The 23,150-nt window shown below is 40.4% G+C and overlaps 1 protein-coding gene across 1 annotated transcript; it reads right to left on the bottom strand.

Annotated features, from left to right (window-relative positions):
- Nucleotides 1-17,220: 17,220 nt before the first annotated feature.
- On the bottom strand, nt 17,221-22,039 carry LOC122036757 (serine/threonine-protein phosphatase BSL3-like). The gene is made up of 6 exons (XM_042596161.1): nt 22,024-22,039; nt 21,836-21,938; nt 17,731-17,827; nt 17,581-17,656; nt 17,356-17,449; nt 17,221-17,279 (listed from the first exon to the last, which is right to left on the bottom strand). The coding sequence occupies exons 1-6, from the start codon at nt 22,024-22,026 to the stop codon at nt 17,221-17,223; spliced, it is 432 nt and encodes a 143-aa protein (XP_042452095.1). The 5' UTR covers nt 22,027-22,039.
- Between the last annotated feature and the right edge of the window lie 1,111 nt (nt 22,040-23,150).

The raw sequence follows: 23,150 nt of genomic DNA, 5'->3' as shown, positions 1-23,150 counted from the left end.
GTGCTATTTCTGGTCTCAACATTTGGAGCATCAGTCTGACTCATTCTTTCTCTGTACTTACTAACTCTGGGCAGAGACGAGCAAGCCTGTTGAATCTTTTGACTGCTTCTTCTACTGGCAGGTCACCTTTTCTGAATTCTATAAACTCCTCATAATGTTTATTGGTGATCAGTTGGCGGAAGAATTCTTCGTAAAACTCTGTCTCAAAGTCAGCCCAGCTCATCTGGTTGGCTGCTCTCTTGCTCTTAACTCTCTCCCACCACATACGAGCATCTCCAGATAGGCAAAAGGAGGCACACTTGACTTTCTCGACTTCTGGCCAGTCAAGAAGCTCCATTGTGCTCTCCAATGTCTTGAACCAAGCCTGGGCATCCCAGGGCTCATGAACCAAACTTTCAGCCTTCAACTTCAGCCATTGTATCATGTATGTTTCTTGTCGTTTAGGTGCTGTGGCGACTTCTAGGACAGCTGGTGGAACCTCAGCCACCACTGGGGTCTCCACATTGATAGTTGGGGGAGGGGGAGGAACTGGCTACCGATTTGCCATCAGATTGTCGATTACTTGTTGCTGCTCTACTACTTGTTTCTGGAGTTGAGCAAAAACTTCAAAGAGATTAGGCTCAGCCGTTCTGGGCTCTTCGTTCTCCTAAGCTCGGTCCTCTGTACGAGCGGTACGGGGACGCCCTCTTCTTGCCATCTAGCCATGCAGAGAGAGAGAAAACTTGAAATCGTCTCTATACTCTCTAGACATATATATATATATAAACATAGAAAAATAAAACAAGGACTTTATATCTTACTTAAGCACATATAAGCAAATACTTCTAAGGATTTCTCTATACTGCAATTAATAAGGAAAGGCATAATAAATAAAAAGAATTTAAGTACTTTCTTACTTAAAGACGACAAGGCTGATACTGATGTGTGTGTGATGCTGGAGAATGGGGACTGCTCTGATACCAACTTGTAACGACCCCACCCTCCTCTTACTAGTCTGAGGGAGTGGCCGTTACTTAACTATAAACTCTACTTAACTAGTGTTGCTCACATGTTGATAGTAATACTTAAACCTCTCAGAAACTCGAAACATGTAATTAAGTAGCAGCCGAAAACATAAATGACTCATCTCAACATTCCACTCAAGCATTTGTTCGCAACTAAAATATATCAATCTGCACATGCATGTAACGGTGATACAACACAAATAGTGGGACTAATGTGCATAGCAATTTAAGTGAAAGAATTCTAAAAACATAAAAACATTCTATGAACCAACCAGCAACTCGAAAGAATAATTCCAACAATGCATGAAGGACTTAATCCACCTAAATTTCACTAACAGTCTAGATACAAAATCTTAATAAATTCTTTAGCAAGGTCCCAAGGCTTCCATAGTTCAAACATCACACATCCATCCCACACCTCCTTGTTGCCTTCCTTCACTATAGCTTTCCTTTTCCTTTATCTGCAGTAAGAGGAAATGCAACTATAAGCGGATTCTTAGTAAGCGCTATCTATCTCACAAAAAATTAAGTGCATATATAGATCTATAACGAAACTAATCAAACTGAAATGCTTAAAGAAATATCTGAAGCTGAAATATGCAATAAAAATCTGAACTGGAAAGCAAAACACATGGCTGTTCGGTCCAGTAAGCTTCAATAAAAAAAAAACAAAAGCTGCAAAACTAACTTATAAAGTCGTTCCCCTCATTCAAGCCAACAACCGAACCAAAACAGCACTGCTACCAAAATAACATGTCCACGCCTATTTATAACCCATCAAAGGATCTAAGGTTGACATGCAATTGGTGGCTATTCTTGCTCATGGAAAATACAAAATATGAAGATCTGGATTGCACACTTGAATTAGAGTTGTTCATGCTCAGAATTTACAAGAAAATTTGTAACTGGAATGCTATATTACACAAACAAAATTAAAACTTGCTGAAGTTTAAAATCTATGTAGAGCTGGTTTCATTTGTTCAAAGCTTATACTATTATACTTCAAAATAATGATAATTTTTGTAACGACCCGCCTTCTACTAACTGAGCTGTAAGGCCGATCGCTACAGTTATGCTGTGCTAAACTATTCCCTGCCCATTACTAAAGACATATGCGGAAGCTGGACTAATTAAAATTTTACTAAACTACTGACATTTCTTGGTTCTATACATGCTAAAGGAGGTAAACTAACTACTCATAACATGTTTTACCTTCCCCATGGCCAAGGAACTGAACTTAGACACTCCCCCACTGACACCAGACCCCCCAATCGATCCACGGATCGATTGGAATAGTCGGATCGATCCAGTGATCGATCCAGCCGGCTACTGTATGCGGGACATAGGTTGGATCGATCCAGTGATCGATCCAGCACGCTACTGTGCTCGGGACGATATTCTGGATCGATCGGCTGATCGATCCAAATTGGCCAATCGATCCAGTGATCGATTCTAGAGCCTTCTGTTCGCGACAGAAATTGCTGGATCGATCCAGAATCCTACTGTTCGCGGAACAACTGGCCCGATCGATCAACTGATCGATTGGAAACCCTCGAATCGATCAGCTGATCGATTCGAGTTTCTGATTTCGACCAATTGTCTGATTTCAGCACTTGCTCGTGCCAAACTACTTATAACATTTCTAAACTAAATGCCAAACATCCTAACATCACAAAAATAGTATTTTAAACATGATAGGATGCTTGATTAACTAGTTCATAACATTTATCATGCTAAGGTGCAAAATAACAAAATGCTAAAAGGTTCTAGTGCTTTTACAAGCTTGCTGAAATTCCCTAAGATCTCTATTCCAAGTTCCATCCACACACATCTTCATCGCATTGTCCTCCAGCCTCCGCTAGTCCATCTTTCCTTTACCTTTATCTGCAGTATAAGGAAAAAGTATATGTAAGCTTTCGCTTAGTAAGAAACCAACTACCTCACTAAAACATGCAACGATGCAAACATGCTTTTAAAGAATGCTATTTGAAAACATGTACTGGCATGGCATACTATGGTTGCAAGCATAAACTGAAATAACTGAACATGCATACTGAACATGGCATTGCAACTAATCATATGAATCAATAAAGATCACTGAACTGAACATATAATAGGCTAAATTGTAGCTAAACTGATACTTAATTCCAACTCAACTAACATAACTAATTTGAGCTTTGAAAACTAATTCATAATAAGTGAAAATACATAATCATGCTGTTTGGGCCCGACAACTGTACTTGCTGTGCGCTCATCCCTAACTAGACCCGGGTTTGCAAGTCCCGAATTTAGTAGGGTTAACTAGGTTATCTAAACCTAGGGACGACTGTGGGAGTCCAACCCAATGGATATCTGATCCAGTACAGTGCCACTGAAAATAAAATACTGAATATAGCTAACTGTTTTAACTTGCTGTTTCTAGGTTATCTGAACCTAGAGCTAGGTTGTTTGAACCTAGAGGCGACTGTGGAAGCCCACCCATTGGACCGTAGTCCCATATAAGCTAGAATAAACTGATTTACTGATTTAGATGCTTCTAATGCATTCAACTGAACTGTTAAAATGCCTAATTTACATTTTTACTTAACTAGCTAATTTATCGAACACCTAGTGTGCTTTAACTCCCCTCTCTATTAGGGAGACTACCATTAGGCACCCAACAGCATCTAAACCTCCAATTGAAGGGGAAAAGACGTGTCCGGCTCATCTAAAGGTACTCACTAAATCCCTAAACCTGCGAGGAGGGTTCAATACACCCTATATGTCGAAAAATCTGCATATAACTAAACTAGAGCATAGAAACCAAACGGAAGCTACTTATACTGCAGGTGAGGGGTTTCTTACCTTGTGTGCTAGATTTCTTACAAATCTAATCGCTAGAAATTCCGGTGGAGACGACTTCTCGACGATTCGCTCGCGTCCACGTGCTCTACTCGCGGAGGGGAACGTCCTTGTGCCGAAATCGTCGCCGGAAAGTGACCTTGGGACCCTAGGGAGAGAACCCTAGGTCTCCTTGTGGTTGGCGCCGAGAGGGTGAGGAGATGAGGGGATCGGCGTGAGTTAGGGAGAGGAGAAGAAAGTTGCCGAACCAACCTCTAAAATAAACTAAACCAACTTATGTCTTCCTATTTATATTAAGTAATTAATTCCACCAAACTCAATTATAAATATATATGATTCTCCTTTCTCTCAGCACGGCCCTGTTGGGTTCACCGGTTACTAAGGCTAACTAAAGGTTTAGCGGACCCGAGAGGTTCCGGGTTCGATTCCCGCTTAAGCCCTTTTTATTCTTTTAATTATTTTTGCTACTTCCGCTACTCGGAAAATTCCGGAAAAATATCTAAAAATTCCAGAATTATCTTAGAATAATTCTAATGCAAGTTTGAGAATTTTCGGGCGTTACAATCCCCCATACCTTATAAAAAGTTCGTCCTCGAACTTAGAACAATTCTGGGTACTTATGTGGCATCTGTCTCCCAAGTTGCCTCTTCGGTTGACTGTGCCAAATGACTTTGACTAATGGTACTTCCTTGTTCCGCAATTTCTTAACCGCTCGGTCTATTATCGAATAGACGACTATCATAGTGAGGTCTTGCGGATCTGTACCGGGGCTCAATCACCGGTGGCATCCGGGTATGCTTCTTGACATAGAGACGTGAAATCGTTGTGGACGGTGACATTTCTGGGGTAGCTCTAGCTCATATGCTACCTTGCCCACTCTTCTGCTAATAAGGTATGGTCCCACATATCGGGACTTAGCTTGCCCTTCTTCCCAAAACGCATTACTCCTTCATGGGAGCTACCCGAGGAACACCAATCCCCGAAAACTCTAAGGGTCCGCTACTGTATCAAGATAGCTTTTCGGCTCGAGCTGTCTCTATCCTCTGGCGGATCTGTTGTATAGCGTGGTATCCGCTACTAGATCTGTCTGAAGCTCTAGTTCCTTCTATTCACTCTCATACCAGCAGATTAGAGATCTACACCTCCGCCCATAGAGAGCCTCGTAAGGTGCCATGCCGATAGTGGCTTGATAGTTGTTGTTGTAAATTCCGCTAAGCTCGGATATTTGCACCAACTTCCTTGAAATCTAGGGCACGCTCGGAGCATATCTGATTTACTCGCTCCGTCGACCATCCGTCTGAGGATGGAATGTGTTGAACTTTAACTTAGTGCCCAACGCTGACTGTACACACTCCCAGAAGTGTGATGTGAATCTGCTGTCTCTGTCTGAAATGATGGTTCGTGGGACTCCATGTAGTCTGACGATCTCCTGGAGATACAACTGAGCTAGCTTCTCCATGGAGTAGGATATCTTGATAGCTAAGTGGGCTGATTTAGTCAACTGTCGACTATTACCCAGATGGCGTCAAAACCATTCGTGGTTCTGGGCAGTCCCACTATGAAATCCATAGAGATATCCTCCCACTTCCACTCTGGAATCTGTATAGGCTGCAGAACTCCTCCTGGTCGCTGATGTTCTGCCTTGACCCTCTGACAGGTGAGGCAGATGCTAACATATCTGGCGATGTCTCGCTTCATCCCGGGCCACCAAAAACGTTTCTTCAGGTCTTGATACATTTTGGTGGAACCTGGATGCATCGCATAGGGAGTCTTGTGAGCCTCATCTAAAATCTGTCTCCGTAGCTCCTCCTGATCTGGAACACAGAGTCTGTCACCAAAATACAACACCCCGCTATCGGACACTCTGAATTCTCTACTTTCTGATTCTGCTAGCCCTTGCTTGATTTTCTGAATTTCAGGGTCCTGAGCTGACTGAATATCACCAAGCAAGGTAGACTCTAAGGTCATAGTAGAGAGCTGTCCAACGATGAGTTCGAGACCGAAATCTACGATCTCCTTCTGTAGGGGCGGTGACATGGCTGTAAGAGATAATAAGGTAGCACTGGATTTTCTGCTAAGTGCGTCGGCTACCTTATTGGCTTTCCCTGGATGGTAGAGGATGTCTATATCGTAGTCTTTGACCAGCTCAAGCCATCTGCGCTGTCGCATGTTCAGATCCTTCTGAGTGAAGAAGTACTTCAGACTCTGATGATCTGTAAACACTCTGCACTGAGCTCCATATAAGTAATGTCTCTAAATTTTGAGAGCGAACACTACTGCTGCAAGCTCAAGGTCATGAGTAGGATAATTCTTCTCATAATCCTTGAGTTGTCTGGAGGCATAGGCGATCACCTTGCCATTTTGCATCAGCACTGCTCCTAGTCCCAACTTAGAGGCATCACTATAGATGCCAAAGCTGCTGGTGTTGTCTGGTAGAGCCAAAATGGGAGCACTGGTCAATCTCCTTTTCAGCTCGCTGAAACTGTTCTCACAGTCCTCTGTTCTTTCTGGTAAGAGCTGTCAGTGGGGAGGCTATCTTGGAGAAGTCCTCTACAAACTTTCTGTAATATCCTGCTAATCCCAGAAAGCTCCTGATTTCGCTGGCGTTCTTAGGTCTCTTCCAGTTACTCACTGCTTCTATCTTGCTGGGATCTACCATGATACCATCCTTTGAGATGATGTGACCCAGGAAGGACACCTGATCTAACTAAAATTCACATTTCGTGAACTTGGCGTATAGCTGGTTCTGCTGAAGGGTCTGCAATACTAGTTTCAGGTGCTCTGAATGTTCTTCCTGAGTTCCTGAATAGATAAGAATGTCATCGATAAACACAATAACAAACTTATCTAAATACTCCCTGAATACTCTGTTCATGAGATCCATGAATGTAGCTGGAGCATTGGTCACGCCAAAGGGTATGACTACGAACTCGTAGTGTCCGTATCTGGTTCTGAATGCTGTCTTGGGTATATCCCCTTCTTTAACCTTCACCTGATGATAACCTGATCTGAGATCTATCTTAGAGAACACTGCTGCTCCCTTCAGCTGGTCGAACAGGTCATCGATTCTGGGAAGGGGATACCTGTTCTTGATCGTGACTTGGTTCAGTGATCTGTAGTCTATGCACAGTCGCATGCTTCCATCCTTCTTCTTCACGAACAATACAGGCGCTCCCCATGGCGAGTGACTCGGGCGTATGAAACCCTTGTCAAGCAACTCCTGTAGTTGCTCCTGAAGTTCCTTCAGTTCTGCTGGAGCCATGCGATAAGGCGCTTTGGAGATAGGATTTGTACTGGGAATGAGCTCTATCTCAAAGTCAATCTCCCTGTCTGGTGCTAAGCCTGGTAACTCTTCAGGGAAGACTGCTGGGTAGTCACATACGACTCGAACCTCTGCTAGCTGTTGGTTCTTGTCCTGGCTGGCGTTGACTATGTATGCTAGGAATCCTGTACATCCTGAATCCAGTAGCTTCTGTGCTTTCATAGCTGAGAGAAACTTCTTGGCCTTTCTCTTCGGTTCTCCGCTGTATTCAAACTGCACTGCCGCTTTAGGTTGGAAGATGACTTTCTGTTTACGGCACTCTATGGTAGCACCGTATCTGATCAGAAAGTCCATTCCAAAGATCACGTCATAGTCGGTCATCTTTAGCACCATCAGATCACAAAAGAGCTCTTTGTCTGCTATAATGACCGGCACTGCTCTGAGCCAGTGCGTGGATGCCATGATCTCTCCTGAAGGTAATGCCGTCAAAAACTGACCACTGAGTACTTCTGAGGGTATTTCTAACTTTTCGGAAAACATCCTGGCTATATATGAATGGGTTGCCCCAGTATCAAATAGAACAGTAGCACTATACTGTAAAATGCTAATCTGACCTGTGACAACTGTCAAGGCATTGGCTACATCCTCCCTGGTGAGTGAGTAGATCCTCGCATTCGTCGTAGCTGGAGGGGCTTCTAATCTTCCCTGGCTGATAAGTGGACCTTCTAGAGCGGCCTGCATCTGATATAACTGAGCTGGCTGGCCTGCATACTGGTCTTGTTCGGGCACTGCTTGGCCATGTGCCCTTCTTGTCCACATTCAAAGCATCCTCGTGTGCCCTTGCGACAAACCCCTGGGTGGAATTTCCCACAAGTATCACACTTTGGATAACTGGGTCGCTTGCTAGATGGTCCTCCTTTTGGGTCACTTCCTGATTTGCGCTTGCTGTTGGAGTTCCCTTTCCAGTTAGAGCTGTGACCTTGCTGTTTTTGAGTGTGAGAGTTTCCTTGGCCTTTGGACTCTCAGGAGACTTGCTTCTGCTGCTTTATGCTGTTCTGGTAATGCTCTGTGGTCAAGGCACTGCTCACTAACTCCTCTGTGGTTTGTGGCCTATGTATGCCACTAGCCACGTTCACTACTATTTCTGGCCTCAGCATCTTGAGCATCAAGCGGATTCGTTCCTTCTCTGTGCTGACTAGCTCTGGGCATAGACGAGCCAACCTGTTGAATTTCTTCACGGCTTCCTCAACTGAAAGGTTGCCCTGACGAAACTCAGTGAACTCATCGTAGTGACGGTTGGTAACCCGTATGTGAAAGAACTCCTCGAAGAATTCCTTCTCGAAATCAGCCCATAACATCTGGTTCACTGGGCGCTTCGTTCTGATTCTTTCCCACCACATGCGTGCGCCTCCTGTCAGGTAGAAGGAGGCACACTTCACCTTCTCGTGTTCTGGCCAGTCCAGAAGCTCCATCGTGCTCTCCAGTGTTTTGAACCAGGCTTGTGTATCCCATGGTTCACTAGTGTCTGAGAAGTTCTCTGGCTAGACTCGCTGCCACTGGACCAGATAGGCTTCCTTTCTTGGCTCAGCTGCTGGGGCTGCTGGTGCTGGTGCTGTGGGCTGAGCTGGTGGAACCTCTAAGACTACTGGAATCGTCAAATTCGGTTCCGGGGTGACTGTGGGGGTACTCTGCTGATTAGCCTTTAAGGTGGCTATTTCCTGTTGTTGTTCAGCTAGTTGCTGCTGTAACTGAGCCACTAATGTTGTAAGGTCAGGAGGAGGCACTGAACTGCCTGCCTCTTGCTGGGGCTCAGTAGCTAGTGCCCTTCTAGCTGGGCGTCCTCGTGCCATTTCTAAAGACATGGAGGACATAACATAACTAATGTAATCACAGTTATATAACTACTGATGTCATGTTTAAAAACTATCACATACTAACAAGCAGTAGGCATATAAACATGAACTATAATAACAAAACAAGGAGCATAAATAAAGTAGAGTATTCTTACTTGGAAGCTGCAGGTTCAATACTGATGTGTGTGTAGGAAGTATAGAACACTGCTCTGAAACCACTCTGTAACGACCCGCCTTCTACTAACTGAGCTGTAAGGCCGATCACTACAGTTATGCTGTGCTAAACTATTCCCTGCCCATTACTAAAGACATATGCGGAAGCTGGACTAATTAAAATTTTACTAAACTACTGACATTTCTTGGTTCTATACATGCTAAGGGAGGTAAACTAACTACTCATAACATGTTTTACCTTCCCCATGGCCAAGGAACTGAACTTAGACACTCCCCCACTGACACCAGACCCCCCCAATCGATCCACGGATCGATTGGAATAGTCGAATCGATCCAGTGATCGATCCAGCCGGCTACTGTATGCGGGACATAGGTTGGATCGATCCAGCACGCTACTGTGCTCGGGACGATATTCTGGATCGATCGGTTGATCAATCCAAATTGGCCAATCGATCCAGTGATCGATTCCAGAGCCTTCTGTTCGTGACAGAAATTGCTGGATCGATCCGCTGATCGATCCAGAAGCCTACTGTTCGCGGAACAACTGGCCCGATCGATCAACTGATCGATTGGAAACCCTCGAATCGATCAGCTGATCGATTCGAGTTTCTGATTTCGACCAATTGTCTGATTTCAGCACTTGCTCGTGCCAAACTACTTATAACATTTCTAAACTAAATGCCAAACATCCTAACATCACAAAAATAGTATTCTAAACATGATAGGATGCTTGATTAACTAGTTCATAACATTTATCATGCTAAGGTGCAAAATAACAAAATGCTAAAAGGTTCTAGTGCTTAAACAAGCTTGCTGAAATTCCCTAAGATCTCTATTCCAAGTTCCATCCACACACATCTTCATCGCATTGTCCTCCAGCCTCCGCTAGTCCATCTTTCCTTTACCTTTATCTGCAGTATAAGGAAAAAGTATCTGTAAGCTTTCGCTTAGTAAGAAACCAACTACCTCACTAAAACATGCAACGATGCAAACATGCTTTTAAAGAATGCTATTTGAAAACATGTACTGGCATGGCATACTATGGTTGCAAGCATAAACTGAAATAACTGAACATGCATACTGAACATGGCATTGCAACTAATCATATGAATCAATAAAGATCACTGAACTGAACATATAATAGGCTAAACTGTAGCTAAACTGATACTTAATTCCAACTCAACTAACATAACTAATTTGAGCTTTGAAAACTAATTCATAATAAGTGAAAATACATAATCATGTTGTTTGGGTCCGGCAACTGTACTTGCTCTGCGCGCATCCCTAACTAGACCCGGGTTTGCAAGTCCCGAATTTAGTAGGGTTAACTAGGTTATCTAAACCTAGGGACGACTGTGGGAGTCCAACCCAATGGATATCTGATCCAGTACAGTGCCACTGAAAATAAAATACTGAATATAGCTAACTGTTTTAACTTGCTGTTTCTAGGTTATCTGAACCTAGAGCTAGGTTGTCTGAACCTAGAGGCGACTGTGGGAGCCCACCCATTGGACCGTAGTCCCATATAAGCTAGAATAAACTGATTTACTGATTTAGATGCTTCTAATGCATTCAACTGAACTGTTAAAATGCCTAATTTACATTTTTACTTAACTAGCTAATTTATCGAACACCTAGTGTGCTTTAACTCCCCTCTCTATTAGGGAGACTACCATTAGGCACCCAACAGCATCTAAACCTCCAACTGAAGGGGAAAAGACGTGTCCGACCCATCTAAAGGTACTCACTAAATCCCTAAACCTGCGAGGAGGGTTAAATACACCCTATATGTCGAAAAATCTGCATATAACTAAACTAGAGCATAGAAACCAAACGGAAGCTACTTATACTGCAGGTGAGGGGTTTCTTACCTTGTGTGCTAGATTTCTTACAAATCTAATCGCTAGAAATTCCGGTGGAGACGACTTCTCGACGATTCACTCGCGTCCACATGCTCTACTCGCGGAGGGGAACGTCCTTGTGTCGAAATCGTCGCCGGAAAGTGACCTTGGGACCCTAGGGAGAGAACCCTAGGTCTCCTTGTGGTTGGCGCCGAGAGAGGGAGGAGAAGAGGGGATCGGCGTGAGTTAGGGCGAGGAGAAGAAAGTTGCCGAACCAACCTCTAAAATAAACCAAACCAACTTATGTCTTCCTATTTATATTAAGTAATTAATTCCGCCAAACTCAATTATAAATATATATGATTCTCCTTTCTCTCATCACAGCCCTGTTGGGTTCACCGGTTACTAAGGCTAACTAAAGGTTTAGCGGACCCGAGAGGTTCCGGGTTCGATTCCCGCTTAAGCCCTTTTTATTCTTTTAATTATTTTTGCTACTTCCGCTACTCGGAAAATTCCGGAAAAATATCTAAAAATTCCAAAATTATCTTAGAATAATTCTAATGCAAGTTTGAGAATTTTTGAGCGTTACAATTTTCCTCTTGGGCCCTGGCGTAGTACCAAAGCGCACTCCCTAATAGGGACTGGGGTGGCGAACCACCAATCCTATGAGGGCGAAGACCTTGGTCTTACCAGGGCCGAGACCTCGGAACCGGTCACCTGGATTTGTTTAACGACAACCTTGGAAGTCAGGTACTAGCCTCTTCGAGTAAAATACTTGTTACTTGTTAATACTTCTAATAAAAGAATACCTCGGGAATTAAACAGTGAGCCCAAAAGGGTTGTTCACATTCATTGTATAGCACAAACCGAAACCAACAGTAAGGGTTGTTCATGCCCATTGCATAACACAAATCAAAACCAAGCAGTAAGCTCCAAAGGGGCTGTTCGTGCCCCTTATATAGCACAAACTGAACACTGCAATAACAATGAAACTAAACTACATGCTCAAAAATTAATCTAAACCATTCTATGCCCATTGCCAAGCAATAAAAATCCAAAACTTGCAAGGCTCTATATGAACCGATCATTCCCATTAAGGTAACGAAAGGAAACCTAAATCAAAGTCTGATATGCTAATTATAAGGCTGAAGAAATCTAAACCACATGCCTAATCTATACAATTTATTTTCTTTCTTTGAGATTCACGGCAGCAAACTTCAAAATCATCGCTCCTTACAACATGCTTCGGAAACCAAGAAGAAAACAAGAATCTGAGAGCTACTCCTACTGCAGGTGAGAAGCACTTACCGATTTCCTTGACTCACAGTCTAGATCGGCTTCTAGGGTTTCGGAGAGCTCGAAATTTCTGGCAACTCCTCGCGCCTACGCGTTCTCCTCAACAAGGGAATCGTGAGGATGTGAAAAGCCCTCGGATTGGTCCTTGACCGACCGCCGGAGATGAAGCCTTAGCTTCGTTCTTCGGTTCCGCCCAAGCAGGGGCACCGCGCTCACAGTCGGGAGAAGAGAGGGTTTAGGTCACGAAAATAAAACCTAAGTTCCTCTCTTAACTTATCTCCCTTTATACTTAAGATATTTCTATTATCTACTACTGCTTAAGTTTACTTTCGCCCGTTATTTGATCAGCACAGCCCTACTGGGTTCTTGGTCATCCAAAACAACTTAAGACTTTGCTTAACTTGAGGTTTCCGGTTCGATCCTCGGCCTGACCTCTTTTTGCCTCAACTTTGTTTCTTTTGGTAAAAATACCAAACGAACTCCGAAAATTACATAAAAATACTCTAAAAATCTCTAGAATATTTCTAAAGCATTTCTAAATATTTATAATTACTATTAGTACTCGTAATGAGAAAATTTGGGTTGTTACATCAACTACCTCCGAATTACTAACACACACTATTGTCAGATCCTCCAATGTTTGTATGGTGTACTTGTAAGGAACTAGATGCGCTAAACACACAAACACGCAGCAGATAAACACTAGTTCCTCTAGAAGATCCATGCGTAGGGAAATAAAAATTACTTCATATACTAAGTTTTCTAACATGATAGTATACCTTTGGTGCGTGCACACAATCTCCCGACAGCTTGGATTTCAACACGATCAAGCGTCCATGCCTCTTTCGGTATCCACACGAACAAGTGTTCGTTTGTCTCACAAACTCACAAAATGGAGATGAAACCACCTAAGGTTGTGCTAGCAACCTAGAGAAGGTTTTAGCCAAGAGGAGAGGAGAGGAAGGAGACAATGAAGAAGTTACAAAAATGAGAGGAAAAATGGCTTAAGTGTTTTCATCCAATAAAAACGTTTAATGTGCATTAATTCCATTAATGAGCCTTAATGATCATTCCTCTCCATTAAGGGCCATATTTGAAAACCTCTCATTTTAAATTAAAGTACAAAAATTAAATTAAATGATTTATTGAATTCAAAATTCAATGAATTTCTCCATTAAGCCTCACTTGAGTCTAACTCAAGTCTAACTCACTTGAGTCTAACTTAAGTCTAATTCACTTGAGTCTAACTCAAGTCTAATTCAATCGAGTCTTACTCAATTAATCTTATACAATTTAAATTCAATGAATCACTATTTCATTAATTCAAATTGACTCCTTGACTCTAGTTTGAATTGGACTTAATCCAATAATTAGATCGAATTGAGTGTTACTCAATAAGTCCAATTTGGATTAGACTTAATCCAATGATTCATCATATGAACCCATCTCCAAATCTACTTGTTCTTTGTGTGTGATCTAATAGGTTCTTGTTGTTAGTTAGAGCCCTAGAGCCAATCATTTGATGATTGTATGGACTCATGTATATCATATTCTTGTATATTAATAAAGGCATTTGTTTGGTTATTATACTTATTTGTATTAGTGCCAAATAGACTAAGTATAATAGCGTCCTTGAGTAGAAGGTTCATACCTATATCAATCGATTAGTTGAATCGATAGTGAGATGATATAGGGAACACTACTCTAAATCATTCCTAGTCGAGTATTAACATTCAGGGACAATGTTAATGCAATAAGACTAGCATGTAGGTCAGCTCGATGACTTGATCTCACAAGTCATGGATATAGAGATATCAAGCTGACACATGGGTATACATTGGAGAATGTATACTGAATAACCCGCCATGAGAAAGTATCATGGATCGTTATATGAGTGTCATATACTTTCTCATGTGGCTATTAGTATGACTATTAGTCCTTAGACCTGAAGTCACCATGGATCCCTACATAAGGAGTTATGTACTTTGTTTCATCAAACGTCACCCGTAACAGGGTGGACTATAAAGGCGATTACTGGGTATGTAACAAATTATGCAGAGGGATGTGAGTGATATAGATGGGATCTATCCCTCCCATATGACGGGAGCGATATCAATATTCTTGATAGAGTTAGACCACGAAGTGCATGGCCATGCCCAAATGAGTCAACATTAGATGTTGAGCTCATTTGATCGAGTGAGTCTACTTGGAGTTCAAAATTATAAACAGTAGCTCACGACCAAGATGGAAAAGAACAAACCATTGGAAGGTCGTAGTGTAATTAGGAATTAGTTTATCTTAACTAAATAATTACACTAGTACACTAAGAGTGTATTGAGTAGGACCATTAGAGGTCGTTTCTTTTATACTGACTTTATAAAGGAACAAAGACCTCAGTTATTATGGAAGTGTGTGCTCTTAATCCTAATATAATAACAAGCACATATATTTGATATTTATTTCTTTAATTTATCAATGGGTGAGATTTAGTTCGATCTTGATGAAGACGCCTTGAGTTACATTTCCAGCTCGCTTTCTCCTTTGCTTTAACTTCCAAAGCTTCATGCATTTGGGTGATTCCGGCCAACCGAAATAGGGCTCACCCGAACCCAATTTCCGGCCTTCTCCTCGAGCAGCCTTTCATCCTGACTTTACATCCCTCGAACGTCGTGCACATTCTTCTCACCCACTGATGTACTATTCTGCAGCTCTCTCGTCCTTCGAACGCACCGAGCCCGTCGGCTCCCTTCCCGTGCCATCCTTCTCGCTAGCTGTGTCTTTCGCTCGACTTCCTGTACTCCTAAGCTCCTGCACACTTAGACACAGGGATCAAAAATAAACAGAACCTAACTAACTTGGTTGATCACATCAAAATAATCACGGGGTCCAACAGATTAATCAAATCCAAACACTTCTTAGCGATCCGAAAGCCTGATTTGCTGGATCGATTGACAGAGCTGTATTGTCGAGAGATCATCAAATATCATGGTGTTCCTTTCAGCATTATATCGGATAGAGACCCATGATTCGTGTCCCAATTCTGTTAGAGCCTGTAGCAAGCCTTGGGCACACAGCTCCGTTTTAGTACAACATTCTATCTGCAGACATATGGACTGTCAGAGCGGACCATCCAGACTTTAGAGGACTTACTGAGGTCTTGTGTTATGGATTTCAGAGGTAGCTGGGAGGACCACCTGCCATTAGTAGAGTTCACCTACAGCAACATCTATTATTCGGCTATCCAGATAACACCGTTTGAAGTGTTATATGGTAGACCTTGTCGAACACCCACCCACTGGGAGGAGGTTGGGGAGGCCCAGCTGCTAGGACCTCAAAGAGCTCAGTAGGAGATCGAGTTGGTCCGTACTATTAGACAGAGGATGTCCAAGGTGCGGGACCGCCAGAAGAGTTATGCTTATCAGAGACGTAGATCTCTGGAGTTCTCTACTGGCGATCATGTATTTTTGAGAGTTTCACCCATGAAAGGGGTGAAGAGATTTGGCCTCCGAGGTAAGCTAGCTCCACGATATATTGGGCCTTTCCAGATCTTGGAGAGGATTGGAGTGGTAGCTTACCGTCTAGTGCTACAACCGGCTCTGGTCGGCACTCGTAATGTGTTCCATGTGTCCATGATGAGGAGATATGTACCTGACCCAGCACATGTTCTGTCAGATATATCAGTTCCCATTCATTTTAACGTTACCTACGAGGAGATTTCGATATGGATTCTGGATCACAAAGAGCGTCAGCTGCGGAATAAGACTATCCTACTGGTTAAAGTCAGATGGCAATATCATTCTAACGAGGAGGCTACATGGGAGCTCGAGGATATGATCCGACCTCAATACCCCCATTTTTTTACTTGAGGTATGTGGGTTAATTTCCATTCAGCATTTATACTATTCATCTATTGTTAGTACTTGCTGATGGTAATTAACAAAAATTTAGAGACCAAATTTTTATTAGTAGGGGAGAATGTAAAATATGATACCCAAATAATAATAAATAATAACGTTTAATATACGAATAATCTGATTGAAATTTTTAGGAATCACTACAACAAAAACTCTCATAGACATCGGTTTTCCACCGGTGTCTATTACATTTTCGACCGATGTCTATGAAGCCGATGTAAAAGGTCTGTCATTTTAGACATCGGGTTAAAACCGGTGTAGTATCACTTAACGACATCGATTTTCGAATCGGTTATAAACCGATGTAGTATCACTTAACGACACTATTTCAGCAACGGTGTAAAACCGATGTAATATGAATATACCTTGAAAACTACCCATGTTGGTTGTTTTTTCCCTTGACACTTTGAATTTGCAGAGCTCAAACACCCATTCCTTATCAATTACACGTTACACTCAAAACTTATCTTGTACACAAAATCACCAAAGAAATTATAGCGACGGAACTGCAATAAGGGAAAAGATTGTTATTATACATGGCTCATAGTAATTGTTAACCTCGATTTGTCTCGACAAGGAAAGAATAACTACCACAAAAACACCATTGGTGAGCAACTTTCAATCAACTTTACATGTTGAAATATCTAAGAGCTTTACAAATTTTGATGGCCAGTTTATAAACCCAGCTTCTTGTTCAAAAGAGTAGGTCCAACAGCTGAACCACCAGGAACCTCAGTTCATAGGAGGGGAATTAGTATACCATATTTGGGATGATTTCTATATCCAGACTAGAGAACCTCGATCATTTGCCACTTGAGGTCTGCCTCAGGTAGGCGTGGCTGGTCTGTTGGCATTAATTTCCTGAGGAGATAAACAATTTTGTTTCCAAGTCATGAAGAATGCAGATAGATGCAACAATAAAGTGCAAACATCAAAAGAGTTAACACAGCAATACTTGCATCCATGTATCCTCAATATGATGTTCCGGTGATGTTTTAGGAGAATGGAAGGCAGGAGGTAAGGGATGAATTAGCTTTAGGACAACCACAAGATCTCATCCCAAAACCAAAATTGCCCCGTGTTATTTGTTGTTCCTGGATATATGGATTGAAAGAAAATTAGGAGAATTAATAGACAAACAATAGACTGAGCAAAGCTATGGATCCTCACCACAATAGTTAGTTGCAGAGAAAAGAGTGATTAAATGACCCTGAGCAAATCGTTCAAAACCATCCATGACACACTCATGTGCCCTTACTATCAACTAGAGGTCATTATTATTGCAGAACTCAATAACTAACTCAGTCAGGTTGTCACATCAAAAGATCAAAAATTTGAAACCATTGTATAGGAATTGAGTAGAAAATGGTCCGAGCCAAACATAAAATCACTCACCCCAAAAGTAACCAAGCCAGGCCCCTTGGCATTTGGTCTTAACCCCTCAACACTGTCGTTCTCTGTTGGATCAGACCTACATGAATAAGAAACAGGAAATAGTTATTCACAGGAATAAGGTATTTCTTTTTAGTTATTTATTTGTATGACCATAGCAGATCCATAAGAACTATTGCGCCAGTTTCCATTGTGATAGGTCGTTGAAGGTTTTCGATCTGCTCTACATGATTTATGGAATGACCAATACCACTGTAACGCCCGCCCTCCCTGCTAACCCTAAGGGATGGGGCTACGATACTCTATGTACAAATTTTTCTTTTTAAAACAGCGGAAGACTTAAAATAATTTTCTTAGTTTAATAAAAACTTTTCTTTTGTTTTCTTTTTCATCAAATCCGAACTACACTATCATGGCCTCAATAACATGATATCAAAATTAGTAGAAACATAACATCAAGTCACACATACGGTACTACAATTCATGATACCAAAGCGTAGTTCTTTAAAAGTTTTTAAAGCAGGTTCTTATTTGGTTGCCTAGCCACTGCCACACACATCTCCTTGCCTCTCCCGCTGCTCCTCTAGCTCATCCAGCTTTTTCCCTTATCTTTGGTACAAGGACAGTAAGCTGTGAGCACTCATGGCTCAGTAAGTTCCTTTCCTACTCATAAAACCGAAAATCATAGTATAATCAAAGAATGTCTCAACATGGCATCATTTCAACTAGTCATGACATAATGTAACATACTCTTTTAAGCATATCATGCAACATGAAGAAATCATAACTAGTCATGGCATATCATAGCGTAAAGCATAGCATGAAGCATAACATGATCGTATCTAATCATGGCATATCGTCATAAGGAGTCATGGCATATCCTACACATGGACATATCATGGAACATAACATAATCATATCTAACCATGGCATATCATAAATCATCATAAGGTATATGCAATATGATTTTGAAAAAATATGTATCCAAAAAACATGTGTATGTCTCATGATCTTTAAAACCATTTCTTCTTACATATATACTTGAACATAATCTCAACTTAAAGGGGATCCCGACTATGTACCACTTACATATTGCGCGCAACCTATGTAGGTCCAAGGTAGCAAGTCTTGAACCCTACAAGGCAACATACTAGGCCCGAGTCTTACTCCATCGACCTAGGAGCACTTAGGAGTCCATCCCTAATGAGGCCCGAGTCTTATTCCATCGACCCCGGGGCGCTTATGGAGCCCACCCTTGGTACAAGCCATATAAAGTAAAGTACATGTCATACTTATACATATCATACATCATAAAAGCATGCATCACTTAGGCATACATCATGTCATAAAAGTATGCATCACTTAGGCATACATCATATCATAAAGGTATGCATCACTTAGGCATACATCATGTCATAAAGGTATGCATCACTTAGGCATACATCATACCATAAAAGTATGCATCACTTAGGCATACATCATATCATAACAATATGCATCACTTAGGCATAGATCATAAAAACATGCATATCTTAAGCATAAAGCATATCATCAAGCATGCATAATTTAACCACATAGCATATCATGAAAGCATGCATATTTTAAGCACTAAACATAGCATCAAGCATGCATAATTTAACCACATATCATAACATAAGCATGCATATTTTCAGCTCATATCATATCATCAAAGCATGTAAAATTTACCCACATATCATAACATAAAGCATGCATATTTTGAACTCATAACATATCGTAGAAATTCTCATCTTGTATAGCTCACAAGCATACATGTCTAAGCATAAAAGTGTATCATGTGTTCATCCAATCATAAGGAACAATGTAACATGATTAATTTGGGTACTAAGCTTCCTAGTCCTTTGGGTTCTTATCTTGGCCGAAACCCTCTTAGGTGCCAATTCAGGTTTTAAACAACATCCAAGCATGTAGAACCTAATTCATCCACATATCATTTTCATAGGAAGTATTATAAACAAGATTTACTTGGACTCTAAGTTCTCCAAGTCCTTAAACCTCATTTGGCTGAACCTTAACAAGTGTGAAACAAGGTTCTAAATGACATAAAGCATGGAAACCTTAACCATATTTATAGCATTTGTTTCAAGGAATATGGTAAGCACAATTGAGTTAGTTCCTAAATCCTTTAAGCCCTTAAAATTATGTCATGGCCGAAACTTACAAGTACTCATTTAGGTTTTCAAGCAAGCATACAAGCATGTGAACTTACTCTAACATCATATATAAATTTATAAATGGCATCATACAAGTGGTCATGGCCGAAACTTCCCTTAGCATCAATTTAGGTCATTAACAACATATAGCATGTGAATTTTTAGCTTTCTACATTTCATATTTCATGGAGAGTGACATGAGCATGTTCAATGTAAGTTCTAGGGTTTCTAAGGCATGTATCCCTTCATGGCCGAGACTTTAAGGTGTCCATTTGAATCATAGTTAAATGTATAAGCATGTGAACACAATCAACATGTTATCTCAATTTCATAAGAAGCATCTTTAACACATGAGGTCTAAATTTTAAGGTTTGTAGGTCTTTAAACCCTACATGACCGAACCTCATCAAGCATGAAATTTGTTCAAATGGCATAAAAACATAGAAAGTCATAACACATTTCATAACATGTGTAAAAGTCAAGCACTATAAGCATACATTTAAATTGTGTCTTAGGTTTCCTAGGTTTTTCCTTTCTTTATCTCATAGCATATGTTTGGCCGAAACCTTCCAAGTCTTTGAACTAGGTTTTAGGTGGCCTAAAGTATGAAAAACCTAAACAAGTTTGATGGCAAAAATATCAAAGAAACTATACATATAAGTTTGGTTCACAAACAAGCTAGGACTCTTGTGGTCATAATTATCATATATCATGCAACCAATTTTCCTATACTCTAATTAAGCATGGGAGCATCAAACAACTTTCATATCTTATTGTCATGGAGGTTTTGAGCATGTTAAAAATCTGTTTAAGCTATTCTAAACCATCCTCCTTACCATGGTCGAAACATTAAAAGTGATGTTCATGAGTTTCTATCAACATACAAGCATGCAACTCTTTAAGAAACTCTATATTCTATCATATAAACATGGTGAGTCTAAATTCAAAGTCTTCCTAACCCTAAACCCTTCCTTGGCCGAAACTTGTGAGTGGGATACTTTTGGTTCCAAGTAACCTTCAAGTATGAAAAACAATAATGGATCCTTAACCATTTATTTAGAGGGTTTTGTGCAAGTTAGGTAAACAAATAAATTCCCTAGCCCTTATAAAACCTTTTTTGGCCGAAACTCTAGGGTTAGGTACATCTCTAATCCAGCATCACATATATATAAAAATATGAGAGAAAACCTTCTTACAAAGCATAGAAAAATTATCATGAATCAAGGCTTATATTAAACATTCCTAGGATCAACAATTCCTTTCTTTGGCCGAATTTTCACAACTTTGTTTCTAGGTTTTAAAATCTTCATAAAATCCAAAAACACAATAAAAAAACTTGTACCACGGGTGAGGGGATACTTACATCCTTTTCGCTTGTGGTTCTAAAGTGTGTGATGGAAGAAAGGGTCTCTTCTTCTTGTTCTCCTCCTTTGATTTTCCCTTGGTAGCCTTCCTTGTATCTTAGGAGGAACCTTGTTTTTGGGGGCCGAAAATGGAGGAGAGGGGGCTGAGGCTCTTGGTGGTGGAGAGGAGAGAATGAGAGAAATGATAGAAAAATAAAATCTTCTCTTTACATGTTCCCTTTTATGTTAAGGGGGAAGAGGTAGCAAAATTGGTTTTTGCTTTCCTTCTCCCTTAGCCCCTTTTTTCCATTTTCTTTTTATTTTATTTATTTATTTGTTCTCATCATTCATGATGAAACAAGGGGGAATGAATCCCCTTAATTGTCCTCTTGAAGTCTCGGCAAAAGGGAGAGGAAGAGGGAGAGAAAAGAAGGAAGGCAAGTTGCCTTTCTCTTGCTCTTTTCTTGCTTTCTTTTGGCTAGCTTTTACTCTCATCCTTATCATGAGTTTCCCTCCTTTGCTATCAATATATTATTCCTATCCCAACTGGTTATTACCCATTAATCCTATCATTTACATCATGAGAGGTTTAAGGTTCAATCTTTGACCACTCCCTATTTTTATTTCTTTTTATTTCTTTTTGGTTCAACATTCTACTAATATTTTTCTAAGGCAAATTCATCATTCCCATATTTATCTTAAAAGCTTAGTGGGTGTTACAACCACCATGCATGCAGATAACTTTCTTCTCCATTAAAGCAGCTAAAGGCAACCAATTAAACAATATGTTAATACGGTGCCATGCCCAGATTCCATCTTGTTCTCCCTGTTTCCAAACAATAAACAATGATATGGAATATAATTTTTTCTTGATAAACTAAATAATGACAACAAATAGAAATTAGTGGTACCATTCTCTCGATGCACTCGGTATGAAACCTAAATAAAGCATTAATGTCTGTTGCCTCATGATTTCCACGAATTAAACGTATATTATGTGGATATTCAATCTGTAACATTGATTCAGAAAATTTTGAAAAGTTTAAAGATACAACATATTTGTAAACATAAACCTATACAAGAAGAGTGCAAAGTAATACCTTCAAGAATTCTTTGATGCTAAATATTTTCATAAAAATATTTGCTTGGGTAAGACTGATCACATTGACAAGCCTGAGGGGAAAGTAATACCTTCAATGCAAGGAGAAGAGTAATAGTTTCCAGGCTATGTTGGCTATGATCAACGTAATCACCCAAAAAGAGATAATCAATATAATTGAAAGTGGCAAAAACATAAGACAGTGTCACAAGCGGATAAAGAAAAATATGAACTAAAATTAACACTACAAATTTAAAAAAAAAGATGCACCCAAGTGTGTAGCCAAAACTGTGTATCATCATCTATTTTCATGCTACAATATATGCAAATAGGCCAAAGCCAAAACTGTGTATCAGCACCAATTATGTTTAATTGGTGTTCCTTTTCAAGAGACGTAATCATCATTATAATTTTTGTAGTTATCGACAAAATCTAACACCAAAGTCAATAAGGTTTAACTTCTCTTTTACCTATCAAATAACATTCCTCTCCATCTAACATAATTTTTAAGTAACAGATCAATTTCTGGTTAGTCATCTCTATTTGGATTATAACAAACATCTCAATTTCTGGTTTATTCCCAAAGATCATATTGAGTTAACAAACAACTCAATTTCTGCTATAAATTTACAATGTCGTATGGTAAAATTTGTTTAATCAATAATATCTCTATAAGAAACATCTCAAAACTCCAAGTGAAGAAACTCTCAGATATGAAAACAGAGATACTTCAGAGTCTAGTGAAATAAAAATGATAGATTAACAAAAACAAAACTAACTTTAACAGAAAGGGCAAGCTAGCATGGAAATCAAGCAATCAGTAGTTGGGGTTCTTAAAGCAAAAGGACATTTCAACCAACGAAAGTTGCACTCTACCTTGTATTAGATAATCACTAAAAAAGTTGACAAGGAAAGTTACGTGAGAGGTGAAGGATTGAG

The sequence above is a fragment of the Zingiber officinale genome, unplaced genomic scaffold (assembly GCF_018446385.1).
Source record: "Zingiber officinale cultivar Zhangliang unplaced genomic scaffold, Zo_v1.1 ctg206, whole genome shotgun sequence".
Taxonomy (NCBI): Eukaryota; Viridiplantae; Streptophyta; class Magnoliopsida; order Zingiberales; family Zingiberaceae; genus Zingiber; species Zingiber officinale.
The sequence above is the reverse complement of the archived record's forward strand: the minus strand, read 5'-3'. Positions and strand labels throughout refer to the sequence as shown.

Bases quoted from the DNA above. Each gene is read 5' to 3' on its own strand.
- LOC122036757 (XM_042596161.1), bottom strand. The intron at 17,450-17,580 runs GTGAGTGATTTT...AATGACCTCTAG, and splicing joins CTGGCTTGGTTACTTTTGGG to TTGATAGTAAGGGCACATGA. The intron at 17,280-17,355 runs GTGAGGATCCAT...CCATATATCCAG, and splicing joins CTCTGCAACTAACTATTGTG to GAACAACAAATAACACGGGG.